General features: G+C 48.8%; 1 protein-coding gene across 1 annotated transcript in view; it reads left to right on the forward strand.

Annotated features, from left to right (window-relative positions):
* Window positions 1-19,639, forward strand: part of LOC138567884 (otoancorin-like) — a 701,441-nt gene that overhangs the window by 184,916 nt on the left and 496,886 nt on the right. Inside the window, exon 13 of the mRNA XM_069646381.1 lies at window positions 17,196-17,331. Within this exon, the coding sequence (XP_069502482.1) occupies window positions 17,196-17,331 (136 nt within the window). The remainder of the gene's footprint in view (window positions 1-17,195; window positions 17,332-19,639) is intronic.

The raw sequence follows: 19,639 nt of genomic DNA on the forward strand, positions 1-19,639 counted from the left end.
GGGATTCGTTATGCCAACAGGTATCTCAAGAGCCGGGCAGACAGGTAGACGCAGGCTTCAGCAGTCCCCCTCCGAGCCGCGTCCTATCCCGCAGCTTTCCTCAGTTGTCTGCTCTTCGCTATGGCTTCACATGTGGTCCAAGGCTGCAGTGGTTGCCGTGCAGGCCGGCCAGCTGGGGCTGCCACGTGGCCCGCTATGGTTCGGTTCGGGAGCTCCAGCCTGCCTGAAAGTCAGTATGAGGCAAGCTATATGCTCCAGTGCAGTCTCCAGCAGGTTTCATACTTCTCGTTGTACGGGAAGGATACTTTTGTCCCCACACTGCAGTCTCAAGCTGCAGAACACCTGAATCAGGCCGCCATCTTGCTAGGGCGCAACAGCGCCCCCTTCCATTGTTTTTGAGTGTATATTCTATTGGATGTCAGGACCTTTTTTGCTGGTCTACCCTCAATTAATGTGTTTAAACTAGGGTATGCCCACCTCCCCTTATTGATAGCAGCTTCTTGCCTTTGGTTATTGTTCTCGACCCCAGGAATCAGTGTGTCACGGGGTCTTACCACCTCTTATGGTAAACAAATATCTATTGAAAGCATGAGGCAGGCAGAATACTGATATCCAGTATTTACACATCGCTGACAGACGTTTGCAAGGACAGGCCCCTCGCAGTCCGCACCAAGTTGGCCAGAGATTTAGAACGTAACATAACAGACGGGTGCATTAACTAAGAAAATATCACTCAACAACAGGTTTTGCCTTATCCCTTATTTAGTTACTGATGAGGACCCACATTTCGCTGCATTTGATCAGTGGCTTTTCCATGCTGTTTTTGTTTAGTTGTAAAAATTACCCCTGCGTGGGTACCACATTTTATCATTGTGTCTGCAACTCCACAGCTCTCCGGGTAGTCTCAGGAAAGGTGATTAATTATATCAGTGCCATCTTGTCGGCAAACTTGTAGCTTGATATCTAAAAAGTTTGTCCTCACCCGCTTATTTGGGCTTCACTGCGATGAAGGCAATGAGGCGTGGACCTCTGGACTATTTGTGACAGGCTCAGGGCCCCTACCAACCTGGGCTAGCCAGGCGTATGCCAGAGCCAAACCTACCCCAGAATTGGGGTGGGCGGTGCTTGGTTGGGAGGGGCCCTGATCCCCCTGAATGTGCCTTGAATGTTGCCATTGGTACCATTGTCGCTCAACCAATGATCACCCAATGCCTCGTTTCACGCCAGAGTTCTCTTTCTTTTATTGCAGGACGCAAGATACACAATGCTATGCGACAGCAGAGAACTACAGCAGACTGATGAAAGGAGCCAATGGCCACAAGACAGCTTTGAAGAGTCCAGACTGCAATACAGTCAGCAGGAATGCAACTTACAGAGGACCCGCAAGAACAAAGCGCTGAACAAACACCATGCTAAAAATGTCACAGAGATGGCAAGAAATGCTATAAACAAAAAGGGGCGGAGCTTAGAGGGGTTTATAAATATGTGCCATGTAAAAGTTTGTCCCCAGGGAAAAGACCAGACAAAGGGCCTCATTACACGGTAGGTGGTAAGGGTTTACCGGTACCGGTAAACCCTTAGCACCTTACTACGAGGTCCCTTTGCGGGACCCGACCTTAACGGCTGGTGTAGACCGTAATTAGCTCCTTCCCCATTCCCATTGAGCCCTATGGGGCAAAAATGGGAAAGGGCCATGGAGAAAGGGGGAATTACCGTCCCGCCAACCTTGGAATGGGGCGGTAATTCCCCTTTCCTCCATGGTGGTACCGGTATGGTACCGGCGGCAACCATGGTGCTAATAGCACCATGGTTTACCGCATTCCGTGTAATGAGGCCCTTAGAGTGAATGACAGTGTCAGGTCAGATATAGAACCAATCAATTTGGGAGAACGGGAAAGGGGGATAAAAGACCTGTAGGTGCTATAAAGAGTGAAATGTGCTTGGGTGAAGTCAGGAGCTGTGGAGGTCGGCCAAGAGACCAAGTGGAGGGCAGAAGGTGGAGCTGCGTGCTGGGGCGTCTGTGGCAGAGTTAGATAGGACTTTAGGTAAGATGCTGAATGTAAGAGAGAGTGGTGCCAAGTTTAAAGAGTGAAGCTGTGATTGTGAGAGTGTATTGAGTAAGTGTTGGAGGAGAAGGTTGTGGGAGATTGGAGAGTCGACAGGAGAGTGAAGGTAGAGAAGAGAAGGCGATAAATAGTGTGTGGACGGAGTAGGGAAGGTTAGATACACAAGGAAGCAGCAGTAGAGGAGAGTGAAAGAGAGGAGGAATATAAGGAGACCCGAAAGACAGAAGAGGAGAGAAGGGGGAAGAAAAAAAGGGAGAGAGGGGAGAGGAGACAGGTGGAAGTAAGGAGCGGGGAAGAGAGACAGAGAGAGGGAGAACCTAGGAAGATCAAAGGTGGGTAGAGACGGAGCAGGGGGAGAAAGAGACCAGGAGGATATAGGAGAATAGGATGTTGCACAAGGAGTTGTTATAAAGGACCGGAGGGGGCGTCTGTACTCCTGCTCCCTATATGGCGGAGTCGAGGCACAGAGCACTCCAGCCAAGATTCTCTATTGTTGTTAGCAATGGACGAGTAATCAAGGCTTAGCTCTCAAGAAGTGATGTGGGCTGGTTCTTACGTACAGTGTAGTCTCCAAGCACCCACAAACAAATGTCCACACACTATGTTAGTGAAAACACAGTCTTTAAATAAATAAGGTTCAAGGTTATATTCACAATCACAATAACACACTTTGTACTCTGGCAATACTATAATGGCAAATATATACAAACATATACAGGTCTACGTGGTATTACTCTTAACTATCGATTCCTTTGAAATGCATCAACTGCTAACAGTTCAAAATAGCATATGACTCAGATTATAAAATGAATCAACAATAGACCACAGAAAGAAGGCAAGTTAAGTCGAGCAATGGCAGAACACTGACTCCCGATACCTAGAGACAGTTCTGTGTGAGGATCCCACCCGCCTGGGCAACCTGTAAATAAAGCGTATTTGACAAGCCCAGTCCAATTATGCTTAATGTAGTCTCAATTCCTTCTAAAAGATTCTACGACCCTAAAGAACCTGGTTACGTAGAGTTCTTCGAGGATTCGTTGACAGGCCCTTCTTGAGTGCACTCCCTTCAAGGCAGGAGCTACGGGTCGTTGGGAGTTGGTGAAGAAAATGGGTGAGCACTGTTGTTGCACCAGCAGCTTCGGTTCTTGCGGTGCTCGTTGACGATCGGTCAAAAACGTCCTGCAAGCTGAGGCGTGCGGTGCACCTCGACGAGAGCATTCGTTGCCGCAAAGAGTCAATGAAGAACTTTGGCCCAGCAAGGGTGTCCGGGGTCGACGTCTGGCGACGGCGGACGGGGCGTAACCACGGCTGGCTTTAGTACCTTCATCGACGTCTCTGAGGTCTTGAGTTGGTGGGAAACCCACCGGCGGACTCTCCTCGGTCGTCGGCGGCCTTGGCTTTCTCTGGCAGGACAAAAGCAGTCAACGATGATGAGCAAGTGAGTCCTTGGATCAAATGTCTTAGGCAAAGGAGCACTGCGGCTACTGTCTGCAACGGCGGTCATCAACGGTGATGCACTTCAATGTCCAGGTGCTTCGTGATTCTGTGGCGGTCCCCGTCTCCGGTCGCCAGCTTTTTGAGGATCTGACTTCGAGGGAGCTTTGGCAAAGATCAGCTGGTGCACGATGGTCCCTCGTAGCTCGGGAAGAGGTCTCGTAGCCAGGTCTGCTCTTGGATAAGTTCCTTGACAGTCACGCAGCTTTCAGATTAGCGAAGCACAGCAGCAGCAATTCTTCCAGTTCGCTTCAATGTTAAGCATCAACTTCAGCTTCTGAACTATTTCCATCAGTGAGAGGCCCCCAAATATACTGTTGATCTCCCATTCACTCTGCTGGGTCACACTCAGGCAACCAATCATTCAGAAAAGCATTCAGGCAGTCAGGCAGCCAATCAGGCTCACAGTGCATTCAGGCCATTCTCCTCCATCCAGACTCACGGAATGTGGATTCGGACAAGCACTCTGCCATTCAGAACTCCACATTGCATTCATAACAGTTTCGGGCAGGGTTGTCTCAGTCATTGTGTCAACCACCAGATACTAAACACCCATAACATGAAATGCGTGTTTGTCACACACTCCATTCACCCAGGTCCCACCCCGCGGGCGTAGCCACAACATACAGTCATTGGGAAGGATCCAGCTGGTCTGGCCTGGACTTCCCCACAACACCATATATGGAGCTTCCACCCAACAGCCAGTCAGTGGGAAGGGACAGAGTCAGGCTTCCCGGGACTTCGGGAATACAAGGTAACAGGCAATAAAAAGCAAGAGGCCATAGGGGCCATTTTGTTTCCTATCAGGAATCAACTGATTCCAAAGGCAGGGCTTGAGTATCCCAAAATGGAGGATACTAAGAGCACCTGTCAGTTTAGCATGGAGCTGCCACCAGCCCATACCCTGCTCTGTGGGCCACACACAGGTGCCCAAACACATACACTAGGAGTACAGGGTCGTACTCCCACACATGGGTGCTATAAGGGTATCCAAGGGTCTGTTCACCAAACCAAAAAGACATAGAGCTGCACTGCCAGGAGTCCCACATGAACTCCTGCGCGGAAAACAAGACAGAACATACATGATAAAGCAATAAAGGACAAGGATATGGAGCCCCTGTACCTCCAATACATTTCCAGCATCACCGTTGTGAGATCAGGGAAAGGAGCGAAAGGGTGTGAGAAAGAGTGTCTGAGAGGATACAGGCACAGTCTTTAAACACACTGATACAATCTCCAGGAAACCAGTAAAGTAAGGAGCCATTAGAAAGTCCCAGAGGGAGTAAGTTAAAGAAGGCCTCACCTTAAGTTTAGGTCAGATTAGTAAGTAGGGGTCACCCATCTCTAGTCTCTTCTATTACAGATGTCGAGAGAGGGGGAGGTGAGAGAGCAGGAGGAAATAGGAGGGGAACAGGAGGTAGAACAAGTAGTTGTATGATCAGTGAAAGGAGAGAAATAGAATGAGAGAGACAAATATATTTATATATATATATATATTTCTGAGGCTTGTGGAATCTGCTTAGATCACATGCTGTGCATAGGCCGACATCTAGTGGAAGCTGCGGAGTATTACAGTTTGTTTTTCGAAACTCGAAAATGGGCGTCGACACAGGCGTGCCAGTAATACTATCCCTAGTGTGACGTCCATTGTACCCAAGATCCCTCACGCGTCTAGGATCCTCAGATTGTTTTTTTCCGCCACACTGGTCGGAAGCATTTTGCGGAGTCCCCTGGCCTTAGCCATACTTTTGCTAATTTATAATTCTTTATTGACATCCTTCCCCACCCCAACGTCGACCCTCGACAACTCGACGACGGCTGGAGAAGACATCGACCGTCGGCTGCTGCACGACGGATCTGGGCCTCGGAAGGCTGCTGGCCTCGGCCCGGGCCTAGTAGGCCGCTGGCCTCGGCCCTGCAAGTAGGGAGAGTGGGGGGTGGTACATACTCTTCACTCTTGGTATATAGGTACACCTTATATATTTCCTACACTTACCAACTCGCTGCCTCAATGTGCGTATGGAGGGTACCCCTTTCCAATTCTGCCCCAAGTGCAACCGCAAATACCCTTGGGTCGACAGCCACGCCACGTGCAATCTCTGCTTGCCGAGGGACCACCCCGAAGCGAACTGCAGAGCGTGTAGTAGGTTTAAACCTAAGACACTTAAGGACCGTTCGACAAAGCGTTGGGCCCACCACGACAGGCAGGCGGCCATGGCAGCGGAGGGCGCCTTCAGCAATGGCAGCAACGCCGTACTTTCGGACGGCGAGGGCATTATGGCGTCGAAAGACAGCCGAGCGCAGGTCCCCGACCTCGGAAGGTCGTCCGGCAGGGCGGCTATGGGGAAGACCCCCGACGACGCAAACGCTACACACCCTACCCACACTAAGCACACTAAGTCCAACCGAACCTCGACGACGTCGACTTCTCGGAAAGAGGCACAGATAGAACGGTCCGACTCGGTGTCCTCTGGGCGCTCTCGATGAGATCGCCTCATGACGCAAGGCAATCATCCACTCTTGCCAAGAGTGCCTCGCTCACTAGACTAACGGAAGTTCGATCGTCGGAGGACGAAGACGACTTCCACCCCCAGGCCGCGCTCCAAGAGACGGAGCCCGCAGTTAACACCAGCGAGGCCCCACGCTCGAAAGACACAGATACCTCTTCCGATCCTCGACGCCAGGCGTCGAAAGTCTCCGGGGCCTCCAAGGGACAGGGAAAACATTTTTCCACGCACGGGGAGGGGGGAAACAGCGGAAAGCACATTCTTCCACTCCTGTAAGACCATCCTTCCCCCCGAAGCAGACAAACAAATACAAGTCTACTGAGAGATCAACATCCAGCAAGGGTACCCTTGATAAGTCCCCTAAGTTCACTACTAAGGTCATCCCCTGTTCCAAAGAATGGTCCAGTGAAGACATAGACAGGGTTATGTCAAGGATGTCTTCCTTGGCAGATTTTTACGACAAGAATCCAGAGCATTTCCTCTCGTATGACCCTCAGGGGGCCACACCCTCAGGTTCCACTGATCCTATCCCCCTAAGTAAAAAGGCCCGGTTCGAAAGACCTGAACCCTTTGAGGTGCAGCCTTACTCTACTCCATACTCTACTCCACACCCCAGGTACCAAGGAGAGTCTTTCCCTGAGAGGGACCAGGAGTTTCAAATTATGGAGGAACAAACCGGGACGGAATACTATGCGGATGATGAGGACCAGGAGGAGGGAGAAGATGAGCAGGAAATTTACAGAGTAGATTCCCCAGTAGAGGACGAAGCCCCAATTACCGACTCGCCAGTCGATAACCAGCCCCTCCTTAACGAGGTTCTCGCTCGCGCGGCAGAACATTTTCACATTGACACCCACGGTGTACAGGAGGAAAGGGACTTCGCAGAAGAGTTGGTGGGAGAGAGGAGGCCGGTCGCTCAGACCATCCCTATCCTTAAATCCATCCAACGAAGAATAGATCCGTCCCTGGTGAACCCAAACCTCACCAGAGCAGTCAACCCCAGGGTCGAAAAACTTTTCCGGGCAGCCCAGTCTGACCCTCTCTATATAAGAGGACATCTTAAACCAGACTCCCTAGTTGTTACCAACACTCGGAAGAGGGCTGGAACACCTTTATCTTCGTCAGAAGCTCCTCCCGACAAGGAGAGCAAGAAACTTTACGGGTTTGGCAGGAAGGTAGCCTCAACGTCCGCCTACCAAGCAAGGATTGCTAACTCCACCACCCTGTTGGCCAGCTACAACTGCCATCAATGGGAAGAGGTCGCGGCACTCATAGCTTCTGCTCCTGAACCGTTAAAGGGCCAATTGGCTCGGATCTCGGCAGAAGGGAGAGCCGTGTCTGGTTGCATATTGAAAGCAACTTTCGACGCCGCGGACAACGCAGGGAGATTGATAGCAGAAGGTACTGTTATCAAAAGACATGCGTGGTTACGGCAGACGGGGTTCAAAACAGAAACTCAGGCTTCATTAATAGACAAGCCGGTGGAACCCGATCTATTGTTTGGGAAAGCGGTCGAAGACGCACTGAAAAACGCCAAGGACGAATACGAAACACTGAAATCCCTTGGCCAACTAACCAACAAACCCCCTAACCAGAGGGGGAACAGTAATTTTCGTCGCCCACGCGGCCAAAATTCACAAAGAGGCAACTATGCCCAGGGACAGGGTACACAGTGGAACAACAGCCAGCAGTCTACCCAAGGTTACGGCAGGGGTAACAAAAGAGGTCGTGGGAGAGGCAGAGGCAGCCCCAACAAGGGAGGTGGCACGCCTCCACCAAAGCAGTGACGCTCAGTTCAGGGTCCCTTCTCACGCAACCCCAGTAGGGGGACGCATTTCCAACTTCACCCAGGCTTGGGAAGGGATCACCTCAGACAGATGGGTGCTGTCAACAGTGTCCACAGGATATTGTATAGAATTACTGCAGCGTCCCCGGAACCATCCTCCACGACAAAGAGTACACTCCTTAGAACATCAGAAGATCCTTCTCGAGGAGATTGCCATTCTGCTAGAAAAGGATGCGATAGAACTCGTCCCAGGACACCAGGTAAACAAGGGTATCTATTCAACTTACTTCCTTGTGCCAAAGAAAGATTTGACAATGCGCCCAGTATTGGACTTACGGCCTGCCAACAAGTATGTCAAGCCCCAAAAATTCCGTATGACCACGCTACAAGAGGTAATCCCCCTCCTAAAAAAGGGGGATTACATGGCAACCTTGGATATGAAAGATGCTTATTTTCATATTTCCATGCTCCCGGCGCACAGAAAGTACTTGCGCTTCAAGGTGGACAGTCGCCACTACCAATTCAAGGTACTGCCCTTCGGGATAGCTTCAGCACCAAGGGTATTCACCAAGGTACTGGCGGTGGCAGCAGCACACCTACGCAGGGAGGCAATCCCAGTGTACCCTTATCTGGACGACTGGCTCATAACGGGGGAAACCACAGGAATTTGCAGGAAAAACATTCAAAGGACTATCGACCTCCTCCACGAATTAGGCTTCTCAATCAACGAGAAGAAGTCAAGCCTGGTGCCAAGCACCTCAAAACAGTTCCTAGGAGCAATCCTAGATACTCAGAAAGGGTTGACCTTCCCTTCGGAAGAGAGAATTCGGAATATACTACTGCAAATTCCACATTATCAGTCCGGTCAACAAATAACGGTACGCAAAGCAATGCGGTTACTGGGCATGATGGCGTCATGCATTTACCTGGTCCCCCACGCGAGACTGCGCATGCGTCCCATGCAGGAATGGTTGGCGAAACAGTGGTCTCAGGCAAGTGGTCAGTGGGACGATCTAGTGGTTGTTTCGCCAACACTTGTACAGAGCCTACACTGGTGGACAAGAGAGAATCTCGCAAGGGGAAAACCCTTTTACGATCCCGAAGTACAGGCAGTGGTGACTACAGATGCATGCCTGACTGGGTGGGGAGCTCACCATCTCCACCACACAGCTCAGGGTCTCTGGTCTCACTCAGTAGCCAAGAACCACATAAACCTGCTAGAGCTTCTGGCAGTATTCAGAGCGCTTCGGGCGTTTGAGCCCCATCTACTAAACTTGTCGGTGCAGATCCGGACGGACAGCACGACAGCCATGTTCTATCTGAACAAGCAAGGAGGGACTCGTTCGCCAAATCTGTCCAAGCTTGCCCAGAAAATCTGGATATGGGCACTCAGACGGAACATCTTCCTGTCATCGCAACATGTTCCAGGGGAGCTCAATTCCCTAGCGGATGCTCTAAGCAGAAACCCCCTCCCAGAAGAACACGAATGGGTCCTTCACAGAACGATCGTAGAAGATCTCTTCTTTCAGTGGGGTTTCCCCACTATGGACTTATTTGCCACAAGCGAAAACAAACAATGCCCAGGATTTGCATCCAGGTTCCCCCAGCCAGACTCCCAAGGGAACGCCCTGTGGATGAACTGGTCAGGGATGTTTGCGTACGCTTTCCCACCAACTCCTCTCATCAGGAAGGTGGTGTACAAGATGAACAAGGAATCGATGACGCTCATCCTAGTTGCTCCCATGTGGGCGAGACAACCATGGTTTCCACACCTACGCAGGATGGCGGTGTGTGAACCCATCAAACTTCCAGCCTGGTACAACCTACTGTCCCAGCAACAAGGTCAAACAGTGCACCAGCAACCCAACTCAATGAACCTGGCAGCATGGCTCCTGAGGTCATAGAGTTTGGACATCTCAATTTACCACAGAGGTGTATGGACATCCTAAAAGAATCCAGGAAACCAAACACAAGGCACTGTTACTTTGACAAGTGGAAGAGATTCGTTATTTGGTGCCAGAATAAACAAATCAACCCTGTTGATTGCACTCCTTCCAACATTGTGACATACATGCTCCACCTGCTGGATGCAGGATTGGTTTTTAACTCTCTGAAAGTACACCTGGCAGCCCTCTCGGCTTACACCACATCCCATAACAGGGTGTCGTGGTAGAAAGTACCAGTAGTTAAAGCCTTCATGGAAGGAGTAAAGAGACTTCACTCTCCTATTTCGAACCCACCGCCAGGATGGGACCTTAATGTGGTGCTAGCTAAGCTCATGGGCCCCCCTTTCGAACCCATGCATAAAAGTAGTCTCAAACACCTGACTTATAAAACGACCTTCTTAGTAGCCATTACCTCTATAAGAAGGGTCAGTGAAATTCAGGCTCTGTCAGTGCAGGATCCTTTCTTTACTATCCACAAAGACAAGCTGGTTTTACGCACACACCCTAGGTTCTCACCTAAATTTATATCAAAGTTCCATGTAAACCAGTCTATCGAGCTTCCGGCTTTCTTCCAGAACCCGCAAAGCTCGGCTGAGGTGAAACTACACACCCTAGATTTGCGTAGGGCGGTCCTCTACTATGTAAATAAAACCAGACCGCTAAGGAAAACAGATCAACTGTTTGTCTCCATAGCTACAGGCAGAGTGGGAGATCGTGTCTCTAAAGGCGCTATCTCGAAGTGGATTATCAACTGTATACAGCTGTGTTACTCTCTTTCTGAAAAGACTCTGCCTTTTACGCCAGGAGCCCACTCTGCTAGAGGCATTGGGGCCACTCTGGCTTTCATTGCAAATGTTCCCCTCGACACCATTTGCAAAGCAGCTACTTGGAGCTCTATTCACACCTTTACTCAGCATTACTGCATTGACACTCATTCCAAGACAGATACACAAGTGGGACAAGCGGTTCTAAGACACCTGTTTGCTCATGACCCTTCTCACATCCCACCTCCTTCTTCTGGTACTGCTCGCTAATCTATGCACAGCATGTGATCTAAGCAGATTCCACAAGCCTCAGAAGGGATACATTACTCACCGTAATCGTATTTCTGATGCTTGTATCTGCTTAGATTCACATGCGACCCACCCTTCCTCCCCTCCGAGAGAAGGCGCATGATTGCTTGTAGTCTTACCTGTCTGTCTATCTGCTTGGATTATCTGTACTCGCGCTACTCCTCATGCTTCCTCATGTCAGAAAAAATACAATCTGAGGATCCTAGACGCGTGAGGGATCTTGGGTACAGTGGACGTCACACTAGGGATAGTATTACTGGCACGCCTGTGTCGACGCCCATTTTCGAGTTTCGAAAAACAAACTGTAATACTCCGCAGCTTCCACTAGATGTCGGCCTATGCACAGCATGTGAATCTAAGCAGATACAAGCATCAGAAATACGATTACGGTGAGTAATGTATCCCATATTATATATATGGAGAGGGAGGGTGTCTCTGGGAGGATACGGGTACAGTCTTGAACCACATTGAAATTATTTTTGGGAACCCAGGAGAGTAGGGATCCCTACGGAATTCTCAGAGGGAGTAAGTAAGTGTAGGCCTCAGCTTTTAGGCCCTCATCTTGAGCTTAGGTTGCATTAGACAGTAGGGGCACCCACCTATAGTCTCTGCTCATATATTGGTGAATAGGGAAACCTGGGCCTGTGTGGAAAGAGGCCACGGAAGGTTGAGGTACCAGGTAGGGAAACCCATTAGCTTGCTACCAAGAGCAAAAGAAATAACTTTTTGTGAAAATTGTTAATAAAAACCCTTGAACCATCCTGTGGATTCTGGAGATTATTGAAGCCATCTGTGACATATGCCAAATGGGTTGGTGACTTAGAGACATTTAACGACAAGGATGAATGCTTCCCCAGAATCACACTCTCCAAACAGGTACCCAACGACATCTGGGCAGACTACATGTCCAGTAGCAAGCTGTCTTGAAATGTACGAGGCCTCAGGCATGGGATGGAGGGAGCCCCAGATAAGATGGACAATGTTCAGCCATGTTAGCATGGTAATTTGGCAGGAGGTGTAGGTGGCTCTCTTTTGGCGCTCAAATATAAAATGGATTAGGTTCAGAGATTATATCCTGGAGCCTTGGTAAGGGATCCAGGTGGTTCTCATTTGGCTCCAAGAGAATGTTCACACAATGTTGGTGTGACCTGGGTATATAGGAGACTGATGGAGTGTCCCCCATCATGAAGGTCTCTGCTCCCTCCCTCTTGTAAGAATCTGGGCACCTCAGGGCATGCAAACGCAGAGGAAGGGCCTCGATGTAGGAGGGATCGAAGAGCAGACTCCCAGTGAGAGCACAGATACAGTGTTTGTGGGTGGCACAACAGGATACCCGGCAGAAGGTCTGGCTCGAAGCAAAGGAGCATGGTCCCAAGGGGAAAGTCGTTGGCTGGAATCAGAGCAATATGGTCCTCCTGGGAAAATCATGCCAGAAGTGGGATTGGACCTCTGACACAAGCCCAATTAGTCTACACAACGGGGGAAAGGCTTTTACACCTACCTTCAGACTCTACAGGTTGGCCAGTTTACCCTAGGGAATCAGGACTATTGTTCCCCTGTGTCTGTCTCTGGCCATGGGACCATTCATTGGATGTCTTTGTTGCTATGTCCCTGCTGAGAGATTGTCCCATACGTTCACTAGAGTCTTTCCACTTATAATGTCTATTTTTAGTATTGTGCTCTCGCTGTTAGTCCTAAGAGTACTTAGACATTGAACATGCTTGCCGCACGCCCAGTTTGTATTTCCTGAGGAATCTGAACAAGCTCACAGTATTTTCATATTTCTTTGTTCCCCCAGTGTTTAGGTTTTTTAGACTACCCTGGTGGTACAATCATGGCATGCTGGTATAAACCTAGAAGCAGGCAGGGAGCCATCATTCATCAGTACACACCAAAGTCATCAGAAAGGCAGCAGAGAGTTACACCAAGAAGCAGGCAACAGTGGCAGAAGGTATAGCTACACAAAGGACTAGGTATGCAGGATCAAGCAGGGAAGTATCATGCATAGCTACACCAAGCATCTGACAGAGAGGTCTCATGCACATCCCCATGTACTAGAGGGCATAGACAAAGGGCTTTTAAACCAATACCTGGAAACTCTCGCCCACTGCATTGCCACTTTCTGCTCAAATTTCCAGTGCTACGCTGACAACACTCAACTCATTTTCAGGCTACCCTCTGCCACCTCCTCTCCCTCTCTCATCTCTGATTGCCTAACTGCGATTCAAGGTTGGTGTGCCCCCAATGATCTTTGTCTGAATGCCAGCAAGACGGACATCCTCCTCATCGGCACATCGAGGCTAGGAACCTTGGGGTCATCTTTGTCTCCACCCTTTCCTTCTCCGCCCACATCTCTGAGGTCTCTAAAAAGTAAAATTTCCTACTGCTGCACCTCCTCAGAGGTATTCTGCCTTTCCTCTCCTTTCCCCAGAAGCTCATGGTATCCCAAGCTCTGGTTCTCTCTAGCTTGGACTATTGTAACAGCCTCTTTCTAAATCTACCTGCCTCTACTCTCCGCCCTCTGCAACTAATCCAGAACAGACTTGTCCTTGGCCTCAAGCCCTGGGATCGTATCTCTCCAGCTCTGAAATCTCTGCAAAGGCTCCCAGTGGTTGCAAGGATTAAATTCAAAACCCTCTGCATTGCCCACACGGCTTTCTGGGGCCTGGGTCCAAAATACCTTCAGCTATCCCTCCGCAAATACCTCCCCTCTCGAGCTCTTCACTCCTCTACCTCCAATTCCCTCAGGGTCAGTCATTTTTCAAAGAAACGAGCTGGGGGTAGATCTCTGTCTTCGGCTGGGGCCTCCCTCTGGAACAGCCTCCCTGCCACTCTAAAACTTGAGGAGAACCATCTCCAGTTCCGGAAGCACCTCAAGACCTTCCTCTTTTCTTCTGCCTTCGCTCCCCCTCTCCCCTTCTCTCTTGGCACCGTGCACCTGGCCACCCTCTGTCCTCCGGACCCAGGTACCTGCTCACCCTGCCACCCTTTTACTGCCCCCGGGCCACCCCTTGCACTGGGGTCTGTATCTGTACCCATACAGCCCCCCCTTTTTCTTCCTGCACTTATCAGACCTACCCTGTCTGCTGCCTTAAACCTAGCACTTGCAAATTGCTGGCTGCACTACCACTATTTGTTGCCTTTATTATTGATTTATTGTTATTTATCTGTTTCTACTCTGCTTCGCACTTTCCACTTCTCCCCCCTTCCATGCACTTTCCCCCTCCCCCTCTCCGATGCACTTGCGCGTTCTCAATGTCACTGGGCCTAGTAAGATCGCTGTTTTGTTCTCTTCTGTTCCCCTCCCTTGCCTTGTCGCGCTCTGAAACACTTGTGTACGAGCGCGTTAGAAATAATATATCAATAGCAATAAAGCATGCACATATACAACCACAAGCAGGCAGGGAAGCATCATGCATAACTTCCTCCAGGCGCAGGCATGGAGACACCACAGCCAACTGGAAAAACATGGAACGAGATAGGCCTCATATTAGGCTAAATGACAAAACAGCAAGAAATGAAGCATGCCTAGCTTCACTCAGAAACAGGTGCAGAGACACCACATATAGCTACACCTAGGAACAGATACAGAGGCAGCATGCATGTTTACAGCAAGGGCCATTAAGAGCAACAGCAATCATGGATACATACAGAAGCGTGATGACTAGATGACCAGGATCAAATCTTGACTCTGATTTCCTTTCTTGTTTTTGACACATGAGGACCTTGTTCCCAAGTTTCCTGGCTGCATCCTCCACCAGTAACTTTGCAAGGTCCGTCTCTCAGAATTCTTCTCGGTGAGGCAGTCTCGTCTTCACCATTCCATGGAACACCATCTCTGAGCGGCAGTTTCATGATGTTCCATGTGGGGAGTTTCGGTATCCCTGGAACATGCTACACATTGCTTTATTTAGTGACATCGGTGCTCAGCTCATTTTGTTACAGTACTTTCTTCAAGCTCCCCATGGCAACGTTGACTGTCCGGTGATCTGACGAACATGGCTGACTATGTCTCTTCTCACGTAGGTGTCTCTCCTGAGTCCTTGAGCATATGAGTTGTGCTCTGGTTGAGTCCCGCTTGGAACGCCTCCTTGTGCCCTGTTCGCCATATGATTTTCCATCCCGCAGTTGGTGCATTTATGTCCAAAAGCAGGGCATTGGGTGCCTTCCTCATGGGGAAGGGGCAGGCCACACCTGTAGCACTTTCTGCCAGTGCCAAATCTTTCCCTGTGGGGCCTTGCCACTGTTGTTGCTTCTGCCTCCTTGACTGATGAAATGCGCTTGCTCTTTCACTGGTCCCTTGCTGGTTTCCAACTGCGTGGATTGTGAGTCTGCTCTCGCTTTCGTCTGCGCCATTTGTAGAATGGTGGTGAGGGGAAACGGTGGACGATAAGCACCCTCCAATAATCCTTAACCTGATGGCCTCATCATTTGAGAAGTTATGAAAGTCACGATGAGCCACGAGCTTGCGCAATCGAGTCACAAAGGTATCCATGGACTCACCAGGCATTTGACAGGTTGTGTTGAAAGTGTGCCTTTCATGGTCTATGTTGCGCTGAGGATCAAAGTCTGTGCATAGCGCCTCCTTGAGTCCTTCATACGTTTTGACTTCTTCAGGCGGGAATGTGGGGATGAGGTCTTCAATGCTGTCACCAACCAGATTGATAAAGAATCTCCTGGCAAACTTGTCTGGAGCCTTTTCATCATAGGCAGCCATGTTATTCTCAAATCTTCATAGCCATCTTTCCCAGCTCTGTCCCTGGGTTTGTTGATCACCCATGTCAAAAGGGCCTGGTCGGCGAAATGCAGCTGCACTGGGCCCTTCTTCATCAGATGCATCACTTGTTCGCCATGACTGTCTCTTTCCTCACTCGCTGACATTTTGCTGCAATCAGGCACCCTCAGTTGTGCACTTTGTTACCGGACTCACAGATTTTCACTAGCCACTGTATATTCTCCCTTCTTTCTTTTCTCTATGCGAGGGGAAGTAAAAATCCCATCCTCGTTGCCAGTTCTCTTGTCTTTGTGTACAAGGCAGCTTAAATATTTCCCTTTATGCCCCCAAAGCGCAGCAGCACCAAAATGACGGATATAGAGCCAGGGGTCATACATTTAACTCCTTTATTTCACTTTCACTTTCTGCCAGACACGGTAGAACCATGAAGGAATGCCCGAGCCTCATTGGAAGTATTCATCATGACGAGGACCCGACAAGTGGTACCAGCAGACCTTCCGTGTTGCGCAGCATTCGATGTGCTCCTCTCTCCTATGCAGGTCATGCCGGTAGCTGGGCTCTCGTTGAGCAGTTTCCTTCTGCCACAGGAGCGGCTTGCTCCTGTCAGCTTCTCTCTCGGTTTCCTCAGCTGTTCGGGATTTAAAGCTCCTGCCATAGCGCCACTCTTTCCAGCATCTAGAGCATGGTTTGGGCTTCGGCGCTCTAGTGATCCTCATAACTCCCTTCCTCCTCTTTGTCCCAGTATCTTGAAAGGCTTTGCATACATGGAATTGAAAAGCAGTTCTTGCCATTCTATTTACAGGATATTGTAGAGTGACATCAGTAGGTCTTGTGGTCTGTAGAAGGGGTTTACGACAAGTAGGCCATTAAGGCATTAGAAATGGATGGGACATCCCATTAAGGGAAAGGGGGATCCATGTCTCGTTAGTTGATGTGAACACCCCCCCCCATGAGGGTCGCCTCCCACCATGTGATCCTCCCTTGCATGGCAGCCCCCAGGGTCAGGATTAGGTACCAACTGCCATCCCCATGCCAGATGAGGAGAGGCTTCCCCTGGGAAAGGAGTGATTACATCATCAGATTCAATACAGCAGCCAGTACCATATTTCATGCCCAGTAATTGGGCGAGCAGTTTGGTTGAGAAGGGGCGCAAGATGGGGATGGTGACTATTGGTAAAATGCTATTAATGTCTACAGCAGAAACTTGCGAGGCATGACAGACAGCAGCTACGGCAAATTTCCTGCTCATCATATGTACAGCTGCAGTTGCAGAACATAGTGACTATCAAGGCTGAAAGGTGTCGACATTTGCATACTTTAGCGGGCGATGACTCAGGCCCTGCAGCTTGCTTCGTTCAAAAACAACTAAAATGTATCACAAAAGATAGTTTTTAGCTTGCACTTTTTTAGGTGTAGAAAACAAGTGTGTGATTGATGCTAATCTGCTCTGGGATTTTATTGCTACTACAAGCAAGTGGGTTTCCGCTGTCATCAACTACTGTTTAGGTTAGACTTGCTGATGGCTTTGGTTATCTCCCAGCTGTGAAATGTATCTCTGAGGAAATGCTTGTCTTTAATATTTCAACAGGCTTGGGTTCCTTCAGTCTGTATCACCACTACCTTGCGTGCAGTTCCTGGTCAGTCTTCAGAAAATCGAGATGGACTCTGTGATTTTTAATGCAAAGAAGAAAAAAGCAATTGTTGACAGAGTACAGAAGTGCCTGGTAAGAGCAATTCTTGAGATTCTAGAACTACAAGCAATGGTGACTGCAGCATCACAGCTCTCTGCATTACTACATTTGTGCAGGTGTTTGCCAGGGCCCAGCCCTGGCACTTATTGTCTCACACTCACTTTAATTATGAAGTGGTGATAGTTAGTGCGTCTATCAACCACAATGAGCAGGTGCGAGGTGTAGTGTACCACCGAATATGTCATCACTGTGGGGAGCAGCGTGGGTGGTGGCAGCAGTGGTGGGGGACTGCCCACCTGCAGTGTCACAGGAGTGCTAGAAAATATGTGGGCCCTGGCACTTACAAATTAAGCACTGACTGTCTGTGCTTCTTCCTTCAACCTCTGTCTGCTCCACTGTAGAGTTAGAAAATATGTTAGGAGAGGGTCGTTCAAAAAGAGAGTGCTTTATTAAGAAAAGAGGATCCGCGTCATGTCACAGTTTGCCAAAATCTACAAATGAAAGAGGAGGATCCGGATAGTGTCAGGGACGATTAATGAACGAAGATTCAGGGAGTGTTCCAATCAGTTTTATTGTGGGATAATTGCCCTGTAGCAAAATTAGAGGTCCTAGGTTAAAGGCGGAGGTATTGTATAAAGGCAAACGTCAAATGCCTACGCCTAAAAGGCGTGTTCACAAACGCTATTAGAATATTCTGCTACTATGTCCTAAAAGAAAACCCTATTCCTGAAGCCACAGGTGGTGTTGCATGCTCCCTGCTGCTCCCCTGGTGCCCTAACTACCACAGTTGCAGCTTATGCAGCTGCATTGTGGCCCCAGCCCCAGTGGCCCTGCTCACCCAGCTCATGGCACTGCAGGGTTATATGTCAATACATCTCTCTAGCATCCTGTGCTCGCCGCAGCACATTCAGCCTACAGACTCCTGGGGATCTACCCGAGCAGGTGCGTCTAGCATTGTAACTTTGCAGTTGTGACTGTATTTCTCCTTCATTGAGGGCCTGACACTCAGTGTCACCGCAGCTATGCTCCTAGAGAAGGGATTATCGGGATAGGCCTATCAGAATTCGACTTCACTGGCACTTTCACACAGTCACACCAGAATAGCCCCAAGAACTGACCGCTCGGTTGCTGAGCAAGGCTGACACATTCACACAGTCACACCGGCATAGCCCCAAGAACTGACCGCTCGGTTGCTGCTGACACATTCACACAGTCACACCGGCATAGCCCCAAGAAATGACTGCTCGGTTGCTGAGCAAGGCTGACACATTCACACAGTCACACCGGCATAGCCCCAAGAACTGACTGCTCGGTTGCTGAGCAAGGCTGACACATTCACACAGTCACACCGGCATAGCCCCAAGAACTGACTGCTCTGTTGCTGAGCAAGGCGGAGCTCGGAGGACCATGTCTGGTGAACTGATAAATGGAATCATTTGTTGTATGTGGTCTCAATTTTATTTGACAACAATGCCTTATTGTGTTATTTAACTTTTACTCTCTGCTGCTGCCTGTAGACTGTGAACTGTTCATTGTCAACAAGCACGTGTTGCAATGATAAACCGAGGAGCATTTGTAACTAATTTACAGTTTTTCAATTAATTATGCCAGTTCTCAGTCGATACCTTTCACCACACACTTTCTGTGATGTGTTTACAGTTTTAAAAGGAATCCCTTGTTTGCAGCAATGCAAACTTTTCAGTAGATTTGAACTATGCATCCACCTAAAGAATATATTGTTTTAGGTGTATTTCTTTTTTTATAATTGAATTTTCACAAATATCCCACTCCTCTATATGATGGAGACTTTTTATTAAAGTCATTTTATTCAAGTCTGTTTTCTATGCCCTTTACTTAACCCCAATGCCTGGAACTGATTGTCTTGTGTGTCACTGTCAGCAACTGCCAAAACGATTTGCTCCTTTACATTTTAAACGTGTGTTTAAAACTTTGTTTTACTACGTTCTACGGTGTAACACATATTTAATGTTTGGTTTAATAATTAGTTGCCAATTAATGTTAATGTTTGAAATGTTTATATTTTACTTGAAGACCGTACCATAGTAACCTTTTGACGTAGTCCATTAATTGACGCAATTAATATACTCAAATATGTATTTGTTCATTACACAAGACCCACCAAGCCTGTGACGACTTTTAAATGTTTTTGTTCAAGCAACTGAATTGTGTCATGATAGAGCTGATTTATACAGGGCATGCCTAGGATTTTGTTCATAGAAACATTTTTGGGGCCTCAGATAGAAAATGAAAATATGAAAAATGAAGAATGAAAATAAAACACAGCATAGATTAACACCAAATTTGCAAAAGAATGCTTTCG

This window comes from Ambystoma mexicanum, chromosome 2p (genome assembly GCF_040938575.1).
Source record: "Ambystoma mexicanum isolate Mex_15411 chromosome 2p, UKY_AmexF1_1, whole genome shotgun sequence".
NCBI classification, from domain to species: domain Eukaryota; kingdom Metazoa; phylum Chordata; class Amphibia; order Caudata; family Ambystomatidae; genus Ambystoma; species Ambystoma mexicanum.